This window comes from Salvelinus fontinalis, chromosome 4 (assembly GCF_029448725.1).
Source record: "Salvelinus fontinalis isolate EN_2023a chromosome 4, ASM2944872v1, whole genome shotgun sequence".
Lineage (NCBI taxonomy): Eukaryota > Metazoa > Chordata > Actinopteri > Salmoniformes > Salmonidae > Salvelinus > Salvelinus fontinalis.
Window position 1 is genome coordinate 45,311,736 of NC_074668.1, and position 25,948 is coordinate 45,337,683.

A 25,948-nucleotide genomic window follows, 5' to 3' on the forward strand; every position below is an offset into this window, starting at 1 on the left:
AAATTCATAACTATCCTGACCAAAATTTGCAGATCACATCCGTACACATGAATTGTATGTTCCTGCTGCCAGACAATTCCTTCTGCAAGAACAGTGGGTACGCAAATATCTCTCCACGCATCATGTTGAGGCTCCTTAGAAGTATTCCGTGGCGGCAGACGGCAACTTCCAGTCCCTCTTCATCAAGTTTGTTGTTTGTTTTCCTTGACGACTCTTTAGCTGCTGTCCACTGGGATGCTCCACATACCCCTTTTCCATAACCCTAGGCAAGGGAGTAGAAGAGTATAGGTAGAAATAATGTTTTGTGGGGGGAAGTGTTAACGGGACAGTGGTTAGGTTTTTAAAATCTAGCTGAGGGCGCTGAGCTACCCCCTGTGTTCCCTACAATGGAGATCAGAAGTTGGAAATTGACTGTCAAAAAGAAGCACTTGTAAAGTGTATTGCATTTCTGAACAGAGGGAGTGGTGTAACGACCCTGGACTTGAAAAGAGAGGATTACCATCTCTCCAAAATTATATGTTTTTATTGGAATAGTGTATAACGAGTCTGCCTTTGAGTCAGATGGCCCGAGGCCAGTCCTATTTCACAGATTAGACGATACACAGGAAACGTACATGTTTAGTCTTTGTATGGACATAGTTGACAAAGTCAGACACATCCTCATCCTTGCAGATAAATACGCCATCAAAGAATCCCTTGTCATCAGTCCTTGAAAGGATAAGTGAAAAACATTAAATAAGCGACATGAAATAGCAATCAACCTCAGTAACTGATTGTGGGACACTTGACAATGTTGATAATTCATTTCATTACAAACTCAAAACATTTAAGCTAAGAATGACCTCAACTGCATTTGAAAACATTCACACTGGACAAAGAAAAGGCAAACCTTGTTTGGATTGTTTAAATGATATAGAGTACGGTGTTATTTGATAAATTAAGAATAGTTTTACATACCCTTTTTTGAATCGATACAGCTTCTTGTTCCCGTCCACTGACACTGCAAGCATGCTGGGTGAACAGGCTGGGCAGTCAAAGTACTGTATATCACAGACCTGATCAATTTCAGAGCGGCAGTACGTCCACTCAAAGAAGCTTTTTTGAAAAGTGTCCCCACAGATCAGTCCGTTCTGGTAAGGGAAAAATACATATAGAAAATATATTAAATAACTTACAACAATAGTATAAACAAAACATACTATAATTCACTATGGCTGACTGGATTTGAGTTAAAGTAGGGCCAGTACATAGTGTTGACAGCAAAGCAGGTGAAAGTCAATGGAAAAGTAAGACGAGTATTTATGTTGTAAAGAGCAGAAATATTGGATGCAAGAGGGGCACAGATAAGGGGCATGGCAGGACAGTAGTGCAGGAGGCTAACACACACTGTAGCAAGAGTGGCACAGATAAGGGGCATGGCAGGACAGTGGTGCAGGAGGCTAACACATACTGTAGCAAGAGATCTGAAGTTTTAACATAGTTATAGTACTGGAAATAAAGTTATGTTACACAAAGTGTTGTAACAAAATGTAACATAGTTAACCTGAAGTCATACATTGGTAAAGCTGAGTATAATTGATTGTTACCCTGCCAAAGTAGTCAGTTCGCTGCTCCAAAATCCGCATAAACGCCAGACGGGACATTCCTGGGGGTGACACTTTCAGCTCCTCAAAAGAGCTGAACAGATCTACCTGGTATATGGTGTCACAGTTGACAGTGGCAGGCCAGTACCCATTCTTTATCAGATCTGCCAAGTTTGCTGTCCAGGTGCTAAGACAAGTTGTGCAGGTAAGCACAGGCACTGTGACATTGTAGCAACCTTGAGGGAAAAAATTTAGTCTGAATTAATGTTTTTTGCTACAATGTACATTGCTACATCACTGTTTGGTTCTTGTAGATATTGCACATACCATTTATTCCTACGAGGATGATATGTTTCCCAGGGCCAACATGGATGGTGCTTGTCAGGCAAACACATATCACCTCTGGTACATCCAATGGTAAGAAACAATCTAGGGACAATTCTTATATACAACAATAAACAACAATACATTTGAACTTTGATATAATACAATCAGCCGCAATTTCTTTTTAAACACACCCTGTTCATGAAGTGCATATTTCCCATCACTGTGGAGGGATATGGCTGTAGTTGGAGGAAGGGGCGTGTAGAACCCCTCGACCATGGACTCTCTGTTGTGCAGGGGGAACTTTGCATGTGTAGAGACATCGCAGTCTTCGCAGTAAAGCTGTTTCGGCAGACAGTCTCTACATCGCAGAATAGCCCTTTTCACATTGCATGACTGACAGATCTTCTGAGAAGCATGCTCTGCAGCCAGCAGAGAATCTACAATCTCAGGCCTGGACTCCCTCCACCTATCCTGTGAGAGTTCCTTCCTCACACTCCAACTGTGTGATGCACCAGGCACAGCAGGATTTGAACACTCAGGGTCTTCTAAGTCAGCTAGGAGGATGTTAATTTCTCTATGAAGTATTGCTTTTTTGAAAACACAAAAATGGGAAAATGATTCAATTAAGAATATGATATAATTAATATATTAAAATGCACATAGGGCTGTAAGTGGGTGACAGCAAATATATCTCTGCACAATCTATGGTGTGACAAGCCAAAAACCTCAGCTTTGATTCTACAGTAAATTCAATTACAGGGCAGACCAAAATGTTGAGTAAAGTCTAAATTGGAATATCAAACAATAGAATGTGATCCCATCGTCAAATAAAAATTCTGAATATTCTTAAAACAGCAACAACACACTGAGTACAAAACATTCTCTTTGCCTGACAGACTGACCAGGTGAAAGCTATGATCCCTTATTGATGTCACCTATTAAATCCACTTCAGTGTAGATAAAGGGGAGGAGACAGATTAAAGGAGGATGTTTAAGCCTTGAGACAATTGAGACATGGATTGTGTATGTGTGCCATTCAGAGGGTGACTGGGCAAGACAAAATATTTAAGTGCCTTTGAAAGGGGTATGGTAGTAGCTGCCAGGTCCAACGGTTTGTGTCAAGAACTGCAACGCTGCTGGGTTTTTCACGATCCACATTTACCCATGTGTATAAAGAATGGTCAACCACCCAAAGGACATCCAGCCAAATTGACACAACTGTGGGAAACATGGGCCAGCATCCCTGTGGAACGCTTTCGACACCTTGTAGAGTCCATGCCCTGACGAATTGAGGCTGTTCAGAGGGCAAAAGGGAGTGCAACTCAATATTAGGAATATTTTGTACACTCAGTGTATTTTGACTACAGAGTAAACTCTCCTCAAAGGCAAATGCTTCCAGCTTCCACAATTACAGACAGTGGTTACAAAAGGAACGACGCTGTGTAAACATTCCAATAGTGGATTTGAATGAATTCAACTAAGAATAATTCCATAATGTGGAATGGCAGATTGCTTCATATTAAAGGAAATGTGGAAGAAAAAGCTCTGTCAGGATGTTATTATTGCACTCCCCTACATAAGTATTTGGACAGTGATGCTAAAATGTTGAATTTGTCTCTACACTCCAGCATTTTAATTTGCTTTGTCGAGAAGCTACCTGCAAGTAAGCATTTCGTTGGATTGTGTTACCATCAGTATCCTGTACATACGACCAATAAAACTTGCAACTAGACATATAAAGTGCCTTCATTTCGATACGGGAAATCAGAAAAGTCTAAAAATACCCGGAAATAAAAGGTGACATTCTGTACTGTAACCTCATATCAAACATTTGATCTCAAATCCGAAATTCTGGAGACACATTTAAAAATGTTGCATCACTGTCAAAATAAAGATGTAGTGCAGTATAATTCAGTAACACCAAGATGACCCCAATTTTGAAAGTAAAACAATTTAAACATACATATTTCTTCATCAATGTTTAAAACTGGAGTGGATTCCAAACCACTGGTACTCGTCTCTAAAATAAGATATGCAAAAAAGGAAAGAGTTAGAATTAAAAACATTCAGAAGTTGATAAAGCCATTTTTGGATTTATATTAATGCTATATGGTTAAAACTATTATTTTAATAACATTGATGGTAAGTTATTGCAATAAAAGCTCTCTCAATAAATTCAAGTGGTTACATTTCGCCAACCCCATCACTCAGCTTTTAACCAAAACAGGGGATGGGGAGTGTGCTTTGTTATTGTTTCAACTACCAATTAGATTTAATAAAAATACAATAATTTAATTACAAGGCCACTGAATAACAAGGAATTGTATAGATTAATATATTCAATCGCTCATCAATACCTGATTCTTCCTCAGTGACTGGCCCTAAATGTTGCACTAGTCTGGCTCTTGATGTACTGGCCCTTGGAGCTGAAATAATTGGTAATAAAAAGGTTTCAATTCTAAAGATTTGCTGGAATTCTGACCCTCCTTTCGTTAAATATGTATTTTCATCAGAGACAACAGTTAGGGAAAGGGAAAGGTGGGATCAGACCTGCATGTAATATATTATGTGCTGTGGGTAGATGGTACTAGACCGGCCTATGGCACGGCAACAAAAGTTTGATATATTATGATACATTATGTTTGAAAGGAAAAAGTCAGATCAGGGATCAATAAAATTAAACACCTAGACGGGATGAAACTCACCAAAAGAAGTGGATGTAGTTGCCTTCCTGGTTTGAGAAACAATCTGTCCTCTCTCATCCCTTTGTCTCCATCTGAACCTAATCCCTGGAGGCTTGTTTGTCTTTTTCTTCTTATTTTCCTAAAAAGTGCATTTCAATTATCATGGATGGCCCACTAATAAAATTCTCCCACAAGCATGGCTCGCTTGTGCACATATGGAGCACAAGCAATCATTTTATTTCCACATAAGGTGAAGTGATTTGTCAGCTGAGGAAAGGCACCTGCAGTAGACCCATGTTCTGGCTCACTCACACTGCTAACACGTGTAGAAGTTCACATGGGTGCTAATTAGTGCACCCTTGTGCCTCATGCTCAATGGGCAACATCATTGATGCCCGTGTTCAGATCATATCACGGAGTCTATGTTTAAATTCACATTTGTGCCATGTGGGGTCTACTTTGACAAATAAAAAGCAATGATAAATCATAACGCTGTGGTGCTGGGGTTGTGTTGGGAATATTTATGCACGTATGGGAGCTGTAGGGGTTACATTACCGGTAATGTACGACTTGTTACATTACCCGTTCTGGGTTGAGCTCCTCAGCCAGTCTTTTTGCCTCGTTAATGGTTTCGTCCAGTTGGCTTGTGGGTCCTTCTCTGGGTTGAGCTCCTCAGCCAGTCTTTTTGCCTCGTTAATGGCCTCGTCCAGTTGGGCTTGTGGGTCCTTCTCTGGGTTGAGCTCCTCAGCCAGTCCTTTTGCCTCGTTAATGGCCTCGTCCAGTTGGGCTTGTGGGTCCTTCTCTGGGTTGAGCTCCTCAGCCAGTCTTTTTGCCTCGTTAATGGCCTCGTCCAGTTGGGCTTATGGGTCCTTCTCTGGGTTGAGCTCCTCAGCCAGTCTTTTTGCCTCGTTAATGGCCTCGTCCAGTTGGGCTTGTGGGTCCTTCTCTGGGTTGAGCTCCTCAGCAAGGCGTTCTGCCATTTTAATAGCCTCATCCAGTTGGTCTTGGGGGTCCTCAGAGGCCATACCATCTCAAAAGAAACATAAAGAGAAAACTTCCAATCCTAACACATTCCTTCACATAGTAACCTCCCCCGTCTATGACAAAAGCTGCATGTCATTGATAGCGTGTGTGTTTTACTATGTCCTGCACGTCACTAAAGGTCTTCATCCTTCTCCACACAGACTGACTGATCTACAAATCACTTTGCATAATAAATACATATTTATTATTACTTGCAGATCAGTCAGTCTGTCACCATTTACCAACATTGCACTATTAGTCTGTCACTTCCTTGTTCATGTTGTTCTATGGCATGTGTGCAACTCCAGTCCTTAAAGGCTACAGTGTCTACAAGTTTTGATAAATTTAGATCATTGACTAGTTAGGACCTCTCACCTGATTGTCTGTCTTAACAGGATTTCATCAACTGTGTGTCGCCTACTGGTTAAATTCGTGTCTTTTCGCACGAATTAAGTAGCACAGAAATTCGTGTATTTTCGCACGAATTAAGTAGCACAGAAATTCGTGTATTTTCAAAAGAATTGAACCACCCCAAAAATGCACAAAAACGCACGAAATCTGCTGAAATACATTTTGTACATATATGCGCGAATTGAATGTGAGGCTGGGCTGCCTGACCGGTAAATCTGAATGTTCTGGGAATGACACTTTTTTGGTTGCAGGAAGGTTCTGAGAACATTTTACTCTGGTCCCTAAACATTTTCTGGGAGATTTTATTAACGTTCTGAGAACGGAAATTGTAGGTTATTTGAAGGTAATTCAATAACGTTCTGGGAATCTTTGGGAACAAAATGTAAAGGTTATTTTGAGTTTTTTTTTTTTTTAAATAACTTCCTTAAAACTTTCACTAAATGTTACAATAAGACGTTTAATAACACTGCTAGCTTAACTGTTTTGAACTCCAAGCAGACAGGACATATGGAAAGGAATTTGCTTAGGCATTAAATATGCAAACACATTCCTTTTTTTATTGTGGCATTGGTGTCAGTGAGATTCCAAACCTATGATATTTTGCTCTCTAGCCATGGAATTAGTCCACTGTGCCACCAGTATGGAGCTAGCATGCTATGTTGTTTTTTACTCATGCAAAGCTGTTCATTTCAGTATATTCAAACAGACCCCATTTCAAAGGAAACAAATGACTATTAAGGTCAGGTGTGACCAATTAGTGGGTGCAGCCAACACACTTAACAAGATCAAGGATAGAGTTGTGTTGACGCTGAGAACCGACTACAAATGTATTTAAATAACATTCTTCGAACGTTCTCTGAATGTTACCGTGTTGTGGGTTTTATCAAAAGTTTTCTTAATGTTCTGAAAACATGACTTCAAATAGAACCATAACGAAACGAGCAGAAAACATTCTGAAGTACTGAAATTCTCACAGAAGAACAACGTTCTCAAACTATATGAAAACATGTCAAACCACTTGGCGAAGGTTCCAAGAACATTACCAAAAAAAAATAGGGAACATTAAAGGAAACGTTCTGTTAAAGTAATGAAACACCATGAAATAATGTTTTTGTCAAGTTCCTTACATGTGCTGAGACCTTTGGTTCTCTCTGTACACAAAGTACAAAATGTTCAAACGTCTATTAGAAAATCTGAAATCTCTTTTTCAAAAAACTAATTTCATAACCATATAAAGCCTCTTGATTTTTGCTCACTTAATTTATCAAAACAAATTGATTCAGGAAACACATGGTAAAATGAGACCAGTATGTGCATAATTACATTTATTATACTATAATTTCATAACAGGAATGAAAGAGTAAAGGAGGGGGGAATGGTGATAATGCTTAAGGGGGTAATTAGGATTACACACAGTTCACAACATTCATGTCATTTAAACAAAATAGCAAGGTTATTGTCTAAAAGTGCTAAATTAATTTTTTTTAAATAATAAATGTAATACTGCTGCTACACTGACTGCTAGTCACTGTGTCCGAATGAAAAGTAAAACTGGGGTTGTCAGTCTTCAACAAAGTAATGAGATTTAAAAATAATAGTGTCAAAATGACATGTTGGAAATGATGACAATTACGATTAAAAACAGAACTACATGAAACATACTTTCCTTCGATACTCTTAATTCAAGTGAGAACCAAAAGAAACCTTTAACATAGTTAAATTCTGAAATAATACCGATTTAACAAACAGAAGACATAGAAATGAATTGCCCCATGTGATGTCTGATTTCAGATATATTTTATTCAAAGTTCGACAATTTCGAACCAGCAATTCTTATATTAAATGCTAATAAAAACCAGAACACAACATTTCAAAAAGTATAGAAATATAAAAATGTGTGGTATAACAACTGTTAAATTAACATCAAAATACTGAGTGGAATATTTAAAAAAAATGGCAACAAAAGGATGCAAGGATAAAATTGAATGGCAATTTCCTGAGAAGGTGTTGGTGTACTGTACTAATAGCTATCAACACTGAAGAAAAACGGAATGTCTAAGTGTGACAGTTTTTCAAATTAATATCATAAAGTATTGCTTGCATTTCATTTACCACTCAATAAACCGACCTAAAAATAGTGGCTTCAATAAGATTGATTTAGTGAGCTAGGCTAGTGAGTGAGTGAGAGTAGATAAAAAAAAGATTTAAATGGGTTTCTATGGGATGACACATTGATTCAGACTTCAACAAACACCTTGTGCATCAAATGCAGTTTCCATATTGAAAACGGCATTGCACAGGACATATGGCGATAGTTTCTTCAAGTCACCCAACGCTCGATGGGCAGGACTCATCTAGGGCCGGTTTCCTAGACGGATTCAGCCTCGTCCTGGAATAAAAACCTCTTTCAAATTAGAATTTCCATTGAGACGGAGAATGCTTTTTAGTCCTGGACTAGGCTTAATCCGGTCCTTACTGCTAGTCTTGTCTCACTTTCTATGTAATCTAGCAATAATATGTACATAATTCCATTATAACATGCATAATGTCACTGAAAATACACCATGAAATTAGAGTTGATTGTCTACGCCAGCATTGCTGAGGACATTTGCATTTCATAATAACCTCCAATAACATAGCCTACACACTGTGCTTTTTGTGCATTTGTCCAACTGTGTAATACGAGACTATCCTCTACCTGTAGATAAGATGATTTTCCTCCATCTAGTGCAATATATATATTTTTAATAAATCCCTTTAAATCTTCTTGACTTCTTATTCACATCTCTCCTCCCATTAACTGAAATGTGAAAATGTCCATGTACTGCCTATTTAAAAGAATCCCCTTTTCGGGGGATCATACTGTATTAACCTTTGGCTAGAAGGAGCAAAGGTAGTATTGCACACTGTAGTAGTTAGTGATTGACATACAATGCCAGGTTTACATAGCGATAGCCAGCTATCATTCCTATGATGTATCTGTTGTACTTTTGTCATAAGACCATATTTTGTTAATCTTGTCTTCATCCATAGTAATGATCATTGCAGCTGTGTTATAATCCACGTTTCTGATGACAAGCAGGCTCCTCTTACTCAAGTGTTTTGCTGTGTCAGAGGAATGCGTTGACCTTGCATACTTCCCTAAAAGCTGTTGTGAGTTTAAACATTTTACAGAAAATTAATAGCTCAATTGATAGCGACAGAATCACACATATTAGATTACTTTCCAAGCAAAGTCAATTTTTTTGTCTCGTCGGCTATAGATGGTTGTAGCTCAGCCTCAATGTCATAGAGACAAACCAAATATATCCCCATATGCATCGGAGTCTCGTCTTTTCCATGTATTTTACAGCTTGTTTCTAGCATAAAGCATCACGGACTAAAGCACCATTATAGATTGCTTTATATAATAGGGTCCGTTTTATTTTATTTTAAATAAAAAAAGGGTAGGTCTATGCTTTTTTCCATTTTCTTTAACAAAAGGTATGGGAAACTCTCACATACCCCCTCAATTCGAGCCGTGGTTTTCACTTAACACACCAAGCCCTTCACTGACAGAGGTTTTTAAAGAGTGCATGGTTGGTGGGGGAACTGGCCGAGAAAATCTATTTATAACATCCTATGATTTCGTCTGTCAGACAGGTATGCCTACCTCTTTTTCTTAAATAGGAAGAAATAGGCTCCAACAAAGCCCTCTTGTTAGTAAAGTTAAATTAAAATGAAGACTCAAAATGAATTAGGCCTACTCAAATTACCGGAATGAAAAATTATTTTCAGAAGAAATCTGACTCGCCTCCTGTACTGCCACCTTGCACAGCACAGCCATTGTTTAGACAGCACAAAAAGGTTTTGATCAGCAAGAGCAGGCCGGGGTTCTTGATTGGAATATCCATTGCAGTGTGTAATGCAGTGTAGTCTAGTTTAATTTACACCATCAGAGCAGCGCAAAACATTCAGGAAGTTCATTTTCTTACAAATATAACTTTGCCCTGTGCTTCTCCAAGCATGCACTTCGTATAGCCTAGGCCTATAAGCAATGGATCATTTGATTGGGATCACAGCAAATAAACTATAGGTCACTTGAAATTGGGTGCCCAGAGGAGAATAAGGGTTTTGGGGCGGCATCGGGCACACATCGTTATATAGTAAGCAACTCATTCTAAAACCGAGAAAACATAATTTGATCAATTAAAGGACTCGATAAAAAAAAATAATACTAAACCCTCCCCGCACCTGAAATGTAAAAAGCATGGCCCTGAAGCCTTCCCCCCATTTTTCTCCATGTCCCCGTTCCGTAAATCTCTAACCATCCCGTAGCACCCTAGAGAATCTGGATCAAGGGTAGTCTACTGCATTGTGTTATATAAATGGGTTACAATACGATATGACAAGATAATATACCCTGTCTGAATGACAATAACATTGCCCACCAGAAAATGCCTCTGCTGGCTAATTATGGAAGTCCTTTCTCTTACAGGAATATTGCATTTTGCAATCTCATATGCAACACATCTGATCTCATTCAATGCACACACATCTTGTAAAACTTAACACTTTTCCTTACCAATGTCCCTTTTGAAACTGCATTTCACAACTGTTACTGCAGGAAAAAAGTAGCATGACGGTGGGACATTAGCATAGATTCCCTTGAAAAGCAGCCCTGCAGTAGAGTACAGTCAAAGTGAGCAGGTCCTGCTCGGTTAGTGTGCTGTCTGGGTCTGTGTAGTCCTCCTCAGTCCTCCAGGGGCCCTGGCTGTGTCCGTTTCAACGGAGTTAACATCCACCTCCAACCCCTATCTGTTCAGGCTGTCTCCTTGTCCACCTTCCACAGCTGCTCCTTCACCTCGGTGGGCAGGGTGTTGAAGAGGTCCTCCTCCACCACCAGGCCCGTCCTCTTCAGCTGCTTGCACTCTCCCAGCTCTACGGGCAGACATTCCAGCCTGTTCCCCCTCAGCTCCAGCTGGGTCAGCCCCGTCAGCTCCCCGAAGCGCGACGGCAGAGACATCAGGCAGTTATTCCCCAGGTTCAGAGTACGGAGCTTCTTACACTGGAACAGCTCATTGGGCAGGGTCTCAATCTAAACACGGTAGAGGTAGAAAAAAGGGAGAAGTCAGATAGAAAGATAATATCAGGTGGATATGTGACACAAACACTGCAATGTGTAAAACTGTAATTATCAGACAAAACATCTGGAGTTAAACCTAGTTATAACAGACTAAGAAAACCCAATCAAATAAATGAAACACAAATCACTGTTTTAATGCGATTTGATTCATAGTTCTCAGATAAGTAAACACAACTACAGTACAGACAACACATTCCTCATAAATAATGAATCCAGAATAAATTGTATTTATAACCCATCAGAAATGTCTAGTACAACAAACCAAAGCTGAAAACGAAAGCACTAACTCTGTTGGCTGTGACTGCCAGGTACTGGAGGTTCTGCAGGTACCCCACGTCTGCTGGGATGTAGGTGAGGTTGTTATGGCTCAGGTCCAGGAAGCGTAGCTTACGACAATAGAAAAGCTGACTGGGGATGTTATCGATCTTGTTCCTGTTCAGATAGAGCCTCTCCATGTTGTTGAGGGTGCCGATCTGGATGGGAATATAGGCAATCTGGTTGTACCAGAGTTTAAGGCAAACCAGACGGTGCAGGTGCTGGAAGCTGATGATCTCCTCGATAGTCTTCAGATTGTTGTCCTTCAATGATGACAATAATAATACATTTTATTCATACTTTTCAAAACACCCAGTGCCAGTTTCCCCAGACACAAATTAAGCTTAGCCCTGGACAACAACAAAAAGATTCCAAATGAGAATCTCCATTGAGCATGGTTTTTAGTCCAGGACTATAATTAATGTGCCCGAGAAACCAAAGGCACTTTACATAATAAAATCAGCAAGATGAATTAAAAACAAGAAAATCACATAATATTTGCAAGAACACATAAAAAGTACACTGATCGTAACAAACAGCAATGACAAACTTACCTTGAGGTCAATCTCCTGCAGGTTGTGCAGGCTGAAGATGGAGTGTGGGATGCGTTCCAGATCACAGCGTATCAGCTCCAGCTCAGTCAGGTTCACCATCTTCTTCAGGCTGTTGAGAACCATCAGCTTGGTGCCCTCGTTGTTAACTGAGAGCTTCTGGAGGTGCACACCCACATCCGTCACCACCTGAGGCAGCTTGGTCAAGTTGCTCTTCAGCCGGAGGACCTTAATAATAAATGCATTTAAATGTATATAGCATTTTTATAGTGTTAGAGAAAACTCAAAACTCTATGTACGTAGAGTGAAAAAAAATACAAGGCAGTTAAAATAACAATAGTAGGTGCTACAAAAATGCCTCACTGATAAGGACCATCGATGAGTGTGCTAGTCTGTAAAAGTGAATATTTACCTTGAGCCTCTTCAGCTCCCGTAGCCCATCAATAACAATATATCGATTGTTCTCTGCGCTCAGGTTCCCCGTCAGGTGCAGCTCGCTCAGGTTCTTCAAACTATAGATCCACAGAGGGATCTCCTTGATGTCTGTGAACTTGATGTGGAGGGACTTGAGGTTCTCCCTGAGGAAGGCCAGGGCCGGAGCCTCGATCTTAGCCGGGGTGTGGTATAGCCACATCTCCTTCAGGTTGACCAGCTGGGCGATGATTGGAGGGATGGTGATGTCTGGGATGAGCTCCAGCTTCAGCACCTAGAACATCATCAATAATAATACATTTGTGCCGAAAGCCCAATAAACTGAAGTGACACACACAGGCAAGAGCAATGTGCTAGTTTCTATCACCTAATTTATTCCCACACACCTGCAACAAGCTGACTCATATGTGCGAGTGCTTTCCTAAACTGTACAACAAATCACAAAGTTGCTACAGTGTAGACATTGAAAAGAAAGACAAAAACAAAGGCACAGCCAACAAGGAACACTGGTAATTCTACACAAACTACCTCCAGCTCGATCAGATCAAACACGGTGTCTGGGATGCCGCTCAGCATGAACAGGTGCAGCTCCAGCTTCTCCTGGGAGTTCTTGGTGATCCTCTGCCTCAGTTTGTCCAGAGTCCACTCGTTGTTCAGGTTGAGCTGCCGCAGCTTGTTCTCGCTCACTTCAGACAGGAAGACGGCAAAGCGTTTGGAGTACAGCGGATCGTACTGGTCGATCATGTGCAGCATGAAAGCAAAATCGTTCTTTACGTCCGGTATGTCGCTGTAACTGCTCTCCTCTCGTATCGACTCAAAGGAGTATTTCTTCAGCGAGCGCCGCAGCATCCAACAGAGGGTATACATGCAAATTAATCCGTAAACCCCCACTAAGCTGATGTAGACACAAGCTAGGATCTTAAACAGCGTGGCCAGAGGATGAGCACAACGATACATGCTGTACCCAGTGAGGTTCTCTATATCCACACTACAGTCCACACTGAACTGAATATTGTGCACATAATACCCTGTATAGCAGATAATGAAAATGAACTTAATGACTTTGATAATAGTCTGTCGAATGTAGAGCCTGTACACAATGTCTCCCTCTTCCACGTGTATGCGGAACTTCTTCACTTTTTCAAACAAGGCCTTTGCCTGTTCACCTTCTTTCTTATCCAGGACGCCTGTCTCTGTGCGATCCACAATACCCTGCTCCAGGCGAGACTTTGTCCTTTGGAGCATGGGGACGCTAGCCTCCACATCCTCGCTGATACACGACACTTTCTTATCCATTGAGCCATTCATCTTCATCGGCTTGGGGTCGCTCTCCTCCACCACCGTCTCAGACAGAGCCCTGGTGGTCCAGGGAGAGTCAAAACACTTCAGGAGAATCGACACAAAGTGCTCCAGTTTGGAGCTAGTCCGGGGGAACTTGAACCAGAAGTTACTGCAAGCCAGGAAGATGAGCGTGTGCAGTAGCACCAGGTAGGGGAAGTACTTGGCGAACCAATGCAGGCGGTTCTCGTAGCAGACGGCGTCTACGTAGTTGTACTGGTGGCGGTCCAGGTTGTATTGGATCCCTTTGGGCTCCAACATCAGCGGGCCCGACAGGGTGGCATTGAAATACCTCCTGCAGGTCTGGTTGACCACCCACTTGCAGGGCAGGCAGATCATTTTGTCCTGAGTGACCTGCAGAATGAAACGAGAGGATTTTAGATACATCGAAAAAAGCAAAATAAGCATTTAATTCCTGTGCATATAACAAATCAAGATTAATTTGAAATGTAACAAGAGCTGGACAAAAATAAGATAAAGTACATTGAAAAAAGGGAATATCCGCTCACGGACCTGCAGCGTGCCCCCGAACACGGCGATCATGAGCATGACGATAGAGATGTAGTCGGTGAAGACGTCCCACCATGGCTTCAGGATACGGTAAGCAGGCTGACAGTCTACAAAGTAACGCAGCTCAGTGATGGGGATCATGGTTTACCTGGGAAGGGGAGAGTAGTATGACATACAGTATGGCCATGTTTCAAAATGCGCACCTGCGTTCACCAGTTCTTTCAAGGGTGAACTTCCAAGGACACCTGAGAAAGCATACTGTCTAGAATGGAGAACGCACAGTGCTTAAAAAATAAAAAAAATAATTTAAAAAAAATCGGTTAAACTTGAAACGGATTTCGGTGTGACTGACCTAAACAGGAAACCGCATCACCATGCAGACAGCTAGCTACATTTGTTCTCACAGAATCGTTCTCCTCAGTACGTGTTAGTGAATTAAGCTAACACCGACCAGAATCAATATTTTATGTGGGGTTCTCCTCTCGCACATTACTTGGTCTGCTGCTACATCGTTGTGGACGTATGACAGGTAAGCTTGAAGCAAAACAAAATAAAAGCGAAATAAACTATTTTGCTTACAGTTTAAGACTGATCAATATTCTGGCAATTTGTGTTTCACTGCGAATCTAACATTACATTTCTAATGAGCAGGCTTTCAGTGCTAAATTCATACAACTAACACCCATGCATACGATGTTCAAGATAACTTGGTTTTACATTCACTTTATACATTGATAACCAAATGATAGGCGATATGATACAATACAACTAGATTAGAAGGCCACTTCATCCTAGTGTAAGCTAAATGCATTGGATAGAAAACAAACACTGGCGTATTAAAGGACAATGTCCACTTTAATTATATGCATGCATATCAAGCAGGAATTACATTAAATAATTACACCATTGTAATATTATGAATGCCTGTCTCTCTCCTTGTAGGGAATTAGACAGATTAACTGCAGCCCCCAGATGCCGAGCCTCAAAACCAGAATTGTGGGGAGACATCAACACTTGTTATTTTGAATAAATATGGTCGCTTTTATTTATTTTCCTGTAAATTGCAGACCACGAATAGTTGAACAAGGTGTTTGTGCAGGGCAGGAATAAAAACTTGCACACTGTGAAGTTCCCCTAGAAGAGAACTCATTGTATTTTAGAATGAGCTTCATAAGTTACATGATAGAAGATAACATGTATGGATCTACTGTAGTGATGTTGCACACTGCTAAATGAACTCCTGACTAAACTCCTGGGATAGGGTGATTGTTCTGGTGGACGGCAGGTTTCCAAGTTCTTTACATGTGTCTAGGTGTTAGGGTGGGATGTGCTTCAACCTGAGGAGAACAGAGCAGAAACATAAGGGGGGGGGGGATTAACCTGCTCAAATTTTTGTGCTGGGGTGAATTCGTTCTGGCGATTCTTAACGTTTCTTAAACGGAACAAAACGGGGCGGAACCTACCTGAATTTGTCCAATAGAATCTCTCGTTTTAGTTTGGACTCATGGTCACACCCCTGGTTCAAGATGCTGAGAAACAGCTACCTTTACAAATGTGCAATGGTTTTGTAAAAAGTTTTGAATATTCATAGGCTTGATCAGGTGGTCACCGATTTACTTTTAGTTGATAATTCAACCCATTTTCTTAATATGCAAATGATGCAACACAAGAGGGGAGGGGAAAGTAACAAGAATTAAGTTAACCTAACCTTAGTTAACAGACACTACATGCATGTATTGAACAATCATGAAAGAAAGCAAAAATAACTTGGCTGGCTGGCTAGCAAGCCTAGATTGAACAGAACACATCTAGCTGCATTTCCCAAGTTTTTAATCAGTTGTTAAAATGTCTTACATCCAAACCATCGGGCATGACTTTTGTCCTGCCAAGACAATGCCATGGAGTAAAATTAACGCATCAGTTGCTATCTGTCCCTGAGAACAAACGGACAAAAAACTATTTGAATTTGTCATTAGCTGGCTAGCAAGTATACCAATTCAGGATAAAAAATTCAAAAAATGTCTGGATCTTCACAATTGACATACTGCCAACTTCACGGTTAGTTAGTTTAGTTGCTAATCTCTAAAACAGCTGATTAGCAGGACAAGATCGCCTGCTAGCTACCTATGACGTCCGACGAGCTAACTATCGTGGCCATCAGGCTGATAAACACCAGTGACTCAACATTTGAATTCAAAATTCATAAGAAAGTAATTTTAACATTTTAACAATTTGTTGAATAAAAACACAAGACTTACATTTTACAAAAGTATTTCTTAATCCTCTTGAAATTGATCTCCCAAGCGGGACTTTAGTCCGCCATTAATTAAGAAGTTTGAAAAATGTTTGCTGCGCCGTAAGGTGTTATGGGATAGCCTCCCCGCGAAGTGAATGAAAAAGTATGCTCCCATGCGTGCTTTGTTTTCCAGACCTCCCAAGTACGCTTATGGAACTTCCGGTAAACTTAGTACATACTTGCCTTTTCACGTACTTACGTTTGGAATCGCACTTGAAAAATGACAGTTGACGTCCATACTCGCCATAGTATGCATTTTGAAACGCAGCACGTTCTGTTCAACTTTTCTTATTATCAAATTACAGAATAGCAAGACATTTGCTGAAATACTTGCCATTTATAATGGTGGCCTCCACCTCCAATTTGAAATTCCATATTTTTGTTATTGTAAGACCCTATTTATTATGCCATCAAAAATGGTATGGAATATGCAACAGATTAGCTACTGCAATTAATAACAGGCTACATTCTTTAAGCCATTTAACACTCAAATCAATGAAGTCTACCATAGCTTGCCTCTGGCATTATAAAAAAAAAGAGAAGATAAGCATTCTACATTGAATGAATGTGATGTGTACTACATAGCCTGTACTGGCAGCAACATAAATCAATGGCATCATGATAGGTCATCCATCAGAAAATACCAAATGATTCATTTGAAAGGTGTAGCAATGAAATGAAAAAAGACTGACAATCACGTGCATGGTCTAACACCTGAATCTCTGATGCTTTACACTGGAGTTTGCTTTGCTATTGATTTCACCAATGTCAAGCAGGTCCAATTAATCTAACTCCCATAGGGCAGGTATTGGACAGCATTTTTATTACCTCGGCAAACACACACGTTGTCTCAGAAGACCAAAGTCAGTTTAGCAGTAATCTAATTCATAAGAGGTTAGATTAGTCATTTAAGTGTGTGGTCCACCTTGTAAATCACTTCAATTATAAAGACAAACACTGACACCTTGATCAAACAGGCCCCGTGTGTGCCATCGCGCGCATGTTGATTTTGTCTTTCCCCACTAGACGCATGAATGACACAGAGGTTAAAATACCAAAACCAACTATATCAATTTGGGGAGAGGTCAAAACACACATGAAACATTCATGGACATTTAGCTAGCTAATTTGTCCTGGGAGATAAACATTGGGTTGTTATTTTACCTGAAACACATTAGGTCCTTTAGGTGGATCCTTTTTAGGTGACCCTATTTGAGAAACCTAGTTAGTTCGTTTTCTTTGATTAGTCTCTCCTCATTGATATTCCAATCACCCACGTGGGTTAGTATGCTCGTGAAAACCAATGAGTAGATAGCAGAAGCGAGACTTACAGCGCATCAAGCATCTCAAATAGCACCAAGTTTATTTTAGCGCCTGGCTATGGAGACTCGTGCGAGCAGTTTGGTTGAAATGATCGAATAACACGTATGAGTACATTTATTTGTAGTCTAGGTAGTCTATTCTATATGCCCAGTATCACATATATAAAAAAAAATAAGACTAACAAAATCTGGAATAAAATACAGTAGAACATTATGTCTCCATTTGTGAAAAGCTTACAAAATATGTATTTTCTATTTAGAGGTAGGCCTACAACTCAATCTTAAAAAGTTCTATAACAGACAGGCTGAAAAATCTCAGACATTTTACCATCAAAATCAAATTACCATGTGCCCACCTCGTGCCACTCCCTTCCAGGACATTATCTTCACAACCGTAACACTTCTATAGCGGAATCTTCCATTTTGGCTCGTCTGGTCAAAACACAAACCAAAAGCACGACAACCACCGTTCTCTCTATTCTTAGTCGTTTCCGATAATAACACCCAGGATATTGTCTCCAGTGGCCTTGAGGAGCACTCCAGCAACCTTCAGGACAAGATCCTGTTTACCTTAGGGGCTGGAGACAGCCAGCGCTGCCTCCTCCTCTAACACTGTACCCCGTGTCTCCTACCCTTGGATGTCTCCCTGCTGGGAGGAACATTGGCTGTGCCCCGGCCCTCACCTAATGGCCCTTCTCCTCTCAGGATGGTCATTAGACTAGGTTATATTTTCAGGAACATGTTATTTAGTTGTTTAGAACCAGTTCCAAAAACACTGCTGCAAGTATGCCAATAAAGAATAAAGTACATATAATGCGGTAGGATTGGAGAATCCACATGTGCTTTCTTTATTGCCAACTCTGTTATTTGCAAAGTTTTTGGAACATTACCTAAAGAACAAATTCCTGAGAATGTAGGGTACCACCCCGGCCCCTCATCTGTTCAGCAAGGAAGACAGACAGAACAGACTTCCTGTGGAGATGAGAAGTCTGTCGCCTGTCCGGCCCACCACAGCCTAATTCAGCTCAGTCAGACCTCCGATATAAGTCTACTCCCACACACAATGTCACCACAATTCAGCCCAATTCACCCTATTATGAGACCAGACATCCCATTAGAGTGCTGATAAAAAGCATTTAGTGGTAAGACTTCTTTCTACAGGGCCATTATTACCACAATTAAATCAGCACTCGGCGAGGGGCTGTATCCAAATATATGACTCAACTTCCTATTCATATTCTACAAAGTACACAAACATTCTGATAAGAGTACTGTAGAGACAATAGAAAACTGAGTAAATTAATATGTCTAGACAACATCTCTGTGAGATTAGCCTGATTTATGTGAATTGTGCAGGTATCAAGACATCTGATGCTCTTACCACAGTGGTGGTAGTGCAGTGTTATCTGTACTCCAGTGCTTGGTGGATATCCCACTCGGTGTGTGCCCAGCAATCCTCATGAGCCCAGGTTTCTTTTATCTTCATAGGAATGGGTGGTTGGCTGATCTAAAAACAAAAGAAAAATAGAAGAATAATTAGGACTAGCAAGCAACTCTTTCCTGATGTCTGGTAGCACTGGGGTTAGTTACCGTATGTAAGTTAATACCTATCAGACAAACAGACTTTAAAATATTATATTTGTGTATAACACGAATAGCTTAAGCTTACATAAGTCTAACATCCCATTCCTTAAGAAAACATGTTAAGCACTTGAAGGGTGACACCATAAGGTTGACATAGCTAACAGGAGTTTATTCAGCAGTCTGATGATGTGAGATGAAGTTTGCAAAATCGGACAAAATGATACAAGTAATATTATATATAGTCTAATAAAAATTCTAACGACAAATGCAATTTCTACGGTGAATAGATAGCTATCCTTTGTCTTGTCATTAAATTAATGGCAAAGCTAGCTTAGCTAACATCACCATGCTCGCTGGCCAAGTCATGCCAGATAAAACCGGTCTCGCATTGTTCTATCTGTGGGGTCTATGGTGCGCAGACGATTGAAGTTCAACTGCTAGCTAGCTATAGTCGACTGGTAATTAGCCATTGTTTGATGTTATCATATCAGTGATAGCGTGCATCACATTAGTTTACTACTGCAACTAAAATAGCTAAGATGGTTAGATAGCTATATAGTTGGCTAACTTAGCTTTCTAGCTGACATTTGTCAGCATGTTTGTTAGCTAGCTAGCATAGCCAGCACGCGAACGTTCAATCGATCGGCATAAGTACAAACAACTCCAGAGAATTAAGGCCTGTGTTGAATATCGTTTTAGCTAACTAGAGTCTAGTTATTAGAAAACTTACTCAGTTTGGCTCCCCACAGGCTAGCTGCTTGCAGAAATACATTTTGGTATGTGGCTAGCTTGTCTTCTGTTCATCTGTTGTCTTTAACAGAGCACTGCAGCCTGCAGCTATACCAGTTTCCAATAGGTGGCAATAGTACGCTTTTTGTCGCTTGTCACACCATAGAAGAATAAACATATGCTTCTCCAGGAAATGCTCAATGGCTATGTTTTTAGATGATCATAACCAGCGAGCTAATCCATGTTTTATCCAAACTATGCAACAACTCGATCACAGCAACTTTATCCAAACTATGCAACAACTCGATCACCTTCACTAGCAGTAAGGACACTAGGCACAAAACGGCATAGATTTCAGATCACAGAATGAAAGTAAGGTGAAACATGTCAATTCACTGGAAATTACTTTCTGCACAGCGTCTGTAAAGCTGAACTGTAGACAGTCTGCTGAACAAACTCCAGCCTTCTTCTGTTTAAATTGTAATTTTGTCCAGCCTCCAGATGAGGGAGCATCCTTCTTCCAGATTATGGATTGGTGAGTGATCATATCGCATTTCTAAAGCATAAACTATGTTTGTGCACACATACACACACAACCTATCCCAGCCTGGTCTCATAGACTAGACGTAATTTAGTCAATTTAAATCCGGGACACTCACATTAGTATGATATGTTATGTTTGGTATAGTTACATAAAAAAGAAGGTTACTTAATCTAAAATGAAAGGAGGGTGGATGGGTGGGTGTATAACGCCAATGTCTAGCAAACAAAGGTTGCGTGTTTTCGAATCTCATCACTTTAGCATTTTATCTAATTAACTATGTTTCAACTACTTACTCCTTTTTAGCTACTTTGCAACTACTTAGAATATTACCTAACCCTTCCCCTAACTTTAACCCCTTTAACTAACCCTTCCCCTAACCTTAAACCTTTAACCTAACTCCTAACCTGAACCCTAACCTAACGTAGCTAATGTTATCCAACTAGCTAACGTTAGCATTAGCCACCTAGCTAACGTTAGCCACAAAAATTGAAATTCGTAACATATCATACGTTTTGCAAATGATTGTTGTTTAAAAAAATATATGTATTCGTAACATATTGTACATTTTGCAAACTCGTAACCTATCATTTGAATTGTAATTCGTAACATATCATACGAAAAATTGGATGAAGGACATCCACAAATGAATACATACCATACAAAATGTAACGTATCGTACTAAATGGAGCATCTCAGATTTACGTACATAATACGAAGTGCTCTGACACCAGGTTGCCTATTCCTATCCCTTTAATTTGCTCACACTCATTGCATTCACATGTTGTCACAACCTAAATAAACCCAAAGGTAGTACAATGGATGCTTAACCTGTCCTGCCATTGCTTCTTCAGTGACGAGACCTTTGCAATGGATACCCAAAGGCTGCAGAAAACATACCTGAAGCTCCAGCGGTCTCTACACCCTGACAATTTCAGCCAGAAAACTATGGTATGAACAGAGGGCTGAGGTCTTGTCAGTTTCCAGAAGTAAGGCTGGGAGTACTTGGGTTGGGGTTTTGGTAATTTTCTGAGTTTTGAGGCAAGTACTAGGGTTATATAGGTTTCCATTAGGACTTTCATAAAGGCCATGATTTTGAGTAGATAAAGGTTTTGAACAAGTTAGGCAAGGGTTTTCATTTCAGACACTGAAACCTATTTTAGATCCAGTAACGGAGGAATAATCGAATCTAAATATCATATAATATTAAACAATATAGTGTGGAAGCCCATTTCCACCACTATTCTTTATATATGTTTTTTTATTCAATACTGTCTTGATGTTTGGAGATACTAGTTGATATTTCGATATACAGAAATCAACATTTCGAGATGCTCACTTGAGATAGTAGATCGTACATATACGATATGTTTCTTCATTTGTAGAATTGTGGGGCAATTTCCATCTATCCACGTTACAAAGATCAGCACAGCAGGGTCGCCAGCAAGCGTGTGGCGAGCTAGCATTTGCCCCAGCACTTTTCAATCAGACCCACTACTTTTGATTTGGTTTAAATTTAACACTCTCAATATAAATTTAACACTGGAGAATTTGCTGTGCATCCACTTCGTTACCAGTGCCCCCTTCAACACTCATCACTGTGACATTAACACCCTGGTCAACTGGCCCTTTATTTACAAGTCCCTCATAGGCAAGTCCCCACTCTACCTCAGCTCACTCCTCAACATCTCTGACAATAGCAGTAAATATTTTCCAGTGATGAAGACTTGTCTCACAGTATTGTGGAGAATGCAACGTTGAGCACCTCTATCTCCTGAATGTTTTGGCATTCAGGTCCAAAAAGTCACATTCTGACCACTTCTACCATGGGCAAATATGTATAGGTTTCATTCAAATCCAAAGGGGTGCGATCATAAAGTAATCAAATTCAAATGGAACGACCCACATGTGAGGACCACCCTCAAAAGGAAGATGCTCCCATTCCTCCTGCTAACTGGGATACTTTTGCAAATGTTTTGTTGTCTGAGTGAGCGAGATGGTGTAAATCAAGAGGACTCGATTTGTTCTGAAACATGAGATGTCGAGGATTATAATAAATACCGCTTTGATGTCATACAAGAAAACCACACACCTGTGAGTCCAAATATGCACTTAACATTTCCATATGATTAAACTCATGCTATTTACGTTATCAACATTTATTATAGCTATGTTTGATGTACAGGTTCAATGATGACATGGCGTCAAACCTTGGGTTGTCCTGAACAGAATTGGCCTGTTTGTCATATTATGAAGAAAATTAGCTGCGGAAAAACTTTATTCTATGCACACCAAAATTACCATCTGTTTCTCTGAAGTGCCTTGTGAAAGCCTAACACTGAAAGATTTTATTTTATAGCTTAGCTTGTCATGTTGGCAATAGAATACGCTTCCAAATGATGTCCAACTGACCCAGATTACAATTTATAATGGACCGTTTTTGACTTGCGTAAACAACAACAGTAATTGTGTGATGGTGGGGATGCAGGGCTGTGTTCAAAACATGTCCTTGCTTTAGTTCCCTAATTGCACAGCTAGGAGAGCTAAACAAAGGCAACTAATAGCTGAAGGCTCTTCTCTTGGGTCATCAAAGTGCATTGAAATTGCTTTGGAACTGTGCACACTTTGGAGAGGTGTGTGGCCTTGGAGACAACAGTTAGTCCTCTTACTCAAACCCTTGTAATTGTTTGGTCTTATGTTGCACCTACCCCACATGTTGTATTATTATTATGTTACTGAATGTATCCAGAGTATTTTTCAGCTTTCTTTTTCAACAAATGCTGTGAAAAGTACAGTCAATGTAAAATGCACATAAATTCAACAGTGTAATGTTTGGATTCAGTCTTGTCAGGTGAACTGTTGTGTTCTCACGCTTACATGCTGACCAAACCGGCTCCGTGCTTCTGCGTGTTGATTTTGTCTAGCCACACCAGATGCGTTCATGACATGCAGGTTAAAATACCAGAACCAGCTATATTAATTTGGGGACAGCTTGAAACACACATGAAACATTCATGGACATTTAGCTAGCTCTAAAGTGCATTACCACCACCAGATGGACTGGAGTGTGGCGCTCGTTCATCTTTCAATCACCTAAAACCAAGTTCTATTTTAGTGCCTGGCTACGCAGACGCTCGTTGATGCGTGCTAGCAGTTTGGATGAAATGATTGAATAACAACACATCTGCCACGCTGATCCTCAACACAGGGGCCCCTCAGGTGTTTGTGCTTAGTTCCCTCCTGTACTCCATGTTCACCCACAACTGAATGGCCGTGCACGACTCCAACACCATCGTTAAGTTTCGTGACGACATGACGGTGGTAGGCCTGATCACCGATAACGATGAGACAGCCTATAGGGAGGTGGTCAGAGACCTGGCAATGTGGTGCCAGGACAACAACTTCTCCCTCAACGTCAGAAAGAAAAAGGAGCTGATTGTGTACTACAGGAAACAGAGGGCCAAGCACACCCCTATTCACACCGACGGGATTGTAGTGAGGCTGAAAAGATTTGGCATTGGCCCTCAGATCCTCAAAAAGTTATACAGCTGCACAATTGAGAGCATCTTGACTGGCTGCATCACCGCTTGGTACGGCAACTGCTTGGCACCCGACCGCAAAGCATGATAGAGAGGAGTGCGTATGGTGCAGTACATCACTGGGAACGAGCTCCCTGCCATCCAGGACTTCTATACCAGGCAGTGTCAGAGGAAGGCCCTAAAAATGTTCAAATACTCCAGCTGCCCAAGTCATAGACTGTTCTCTCTGTTACCGCACGGCAAGAAGTACCGATGCACCAAGTCTGGAAACAACAGAACCCAGAACAGCTTCTACCCCCAAGCCCTAAGACTGCTAAATAGTTAGTCCGGGTAGCTATTTGGTTAACTATCTGCATTGAACCTTTCGCACTAAAATGTTTTGACTCTTCACATAAGCTGCTGCTTCTGTTTATTATCTATCCTGTTGCCTAGTCACTTTATTTCTAGTTATATGTACATATCTACCTCAATTACCCCATACCCTTGCACAATGGCTCAGTACTGGTATCCCGTGTATATATTAGCCAAGTTAGCATTACTCGTGTATTTATAACTTTTATTATTACATGTTATTACTTTTCAAATATCTCTATTTTCTCTCTCTCTCTGCATTATTGTAAGCATTTCACTGTATTCTGCACCTGTTGTTAATGAAGAATGTGATGATTAAAATTTGATCTGATAAAAGAATATAAACTGAGTGTACAAAACATTATGAACACCTGCTCGTTCCATGACAGACTGACCAGGTGAATCCAGGTGAGGACTATTATCCCTTATGGATGTCACTTGTTAAATCCACTTAAAACAGTGTAGATGAAGGGGAGGAGACATGTTAAAGAGTGGGGGGTGCAATTCATACAGTTGAAGTCAGAAGTTTACATACACTTAGGTTGGAGTCATTAATACTCGTTTTTCAACCACTCCACAAATTTCTTTTTAACAAACTAGTTTTGGCAAGTCGGTTAGGACATCTACTTTGGGCATGACACAAGTAATTTTTTCAACACTTGTTTACAAACAGATTATTGCACTTATAATTCACTGTATCACAAATCCAGTGGGTTAAAAGTTTACATACACTAAGTTGAATACCCGAGCTGACAAGGTAAAAATTTGTCGTTCTGCCCCTGAACACGGCCGTTCCTAGGCCGTCATTGAAAATAAGAAGGTGTTCTTAACTGACTTGCCTAGTTAAATAAATGTGTAAAAAAAAAAAAAAATCTGCCAAATCGTTGTCCAAAAATACAGATTTCCGATTGTTATGAAAACTTGAAATCGTCCCTAATTAATCGGCCATTCAGATTAATAGGTCGACCTCTAATCGACATAACCTGAAAGGCCGCTCAGCAAGGAAGAAGCCACTGCTCTAAAACCGCCATAAAAAAGCCAGACTACGCTTTGCAACTGCACATGGGGACAAAGATCGTACTTCTTGGAGAAATGTCCTCTGGTCTGATGAAACAAATATCGAACTGTTTGGCCATAATGACCATCGTTATGTTTAGAGGAAAAAGGGGGAAGCTTGCAAGCCGAAGAACACCATCCCAACCGTGAAGCATGGGGGTGGCAGCATTATGTTGTGGGGGTGCTTTGCTGCAGGATGGACTGGTGCACTTCACAAAATAGATGGCATCA

General features: G+C 40.4%; 2 protein-coding genes and 1 pseudogene across 2 annotated transcripts; 1 reads left to right on the top strand and 2 right to left on the bottom strand.

The window, feature by feature from the left end:
* Positions 1-9,854, bottom strand: LOC129852880 (uncharacterized). The gene is made up of 9 exons (XM_055918497.1): positions 9,818-9,854; positions 5,177-5,262; positions 4,616-4,733; positions 4,268-4,336; positions 3,874-3,930; positions 2,102-2,497; positions 1,911-2,012; positions 958-1,819; positions 1-262 (listed from the first exon to the last, which is right to left on the bottom strand). Exons 1-8 carry the CDS (start codon positions 9,852-9,854, stop codon positions 1,539-1,541), a joined length of 1,146 nt encoding a protein of 381 aa, XP_055774472.1. The 3' UTR covers positions 1-262; positions 958-1,538.
* On the bottom strand, positions 7,323-20,372 carry lrrc8ab (leucine rich repeat containing 8 VRAC subunit Ab). The gene is made up of 8 exons (XM_055920335.1): positions 20,232-20,372; positions 19,299-19,424; positions 14,303-14,447; positions 12,980-14,143; positions 12,432-12,725; positions 12,023-12,247; positions 11,441-11,731; positions 7,323-11,105 (listed from the first exon to the last, which is right to left on the bottom strand). The coding sequence occupies exons 3-8, from the start codon at positions 14,438-14,440 to the stop codon at positions 10,830-10,832; spliced, it is 2,388 nt and encodes a 795-aa protein (XP_055776310.1). The 5' UTR covers positions 14,441-14,447; positions 19,299-19,424; positions 20,232-20,372; the 3' UTR covers positions 7,323-10,829.
* LOC129852882 (iron-sulfur cluster co-chaperone protein HscB-like) overlaps positions 18,264-25,948 on the top strand; it is a 9,862-nt pseudogene continuing 2,177 nt past the window's right edge.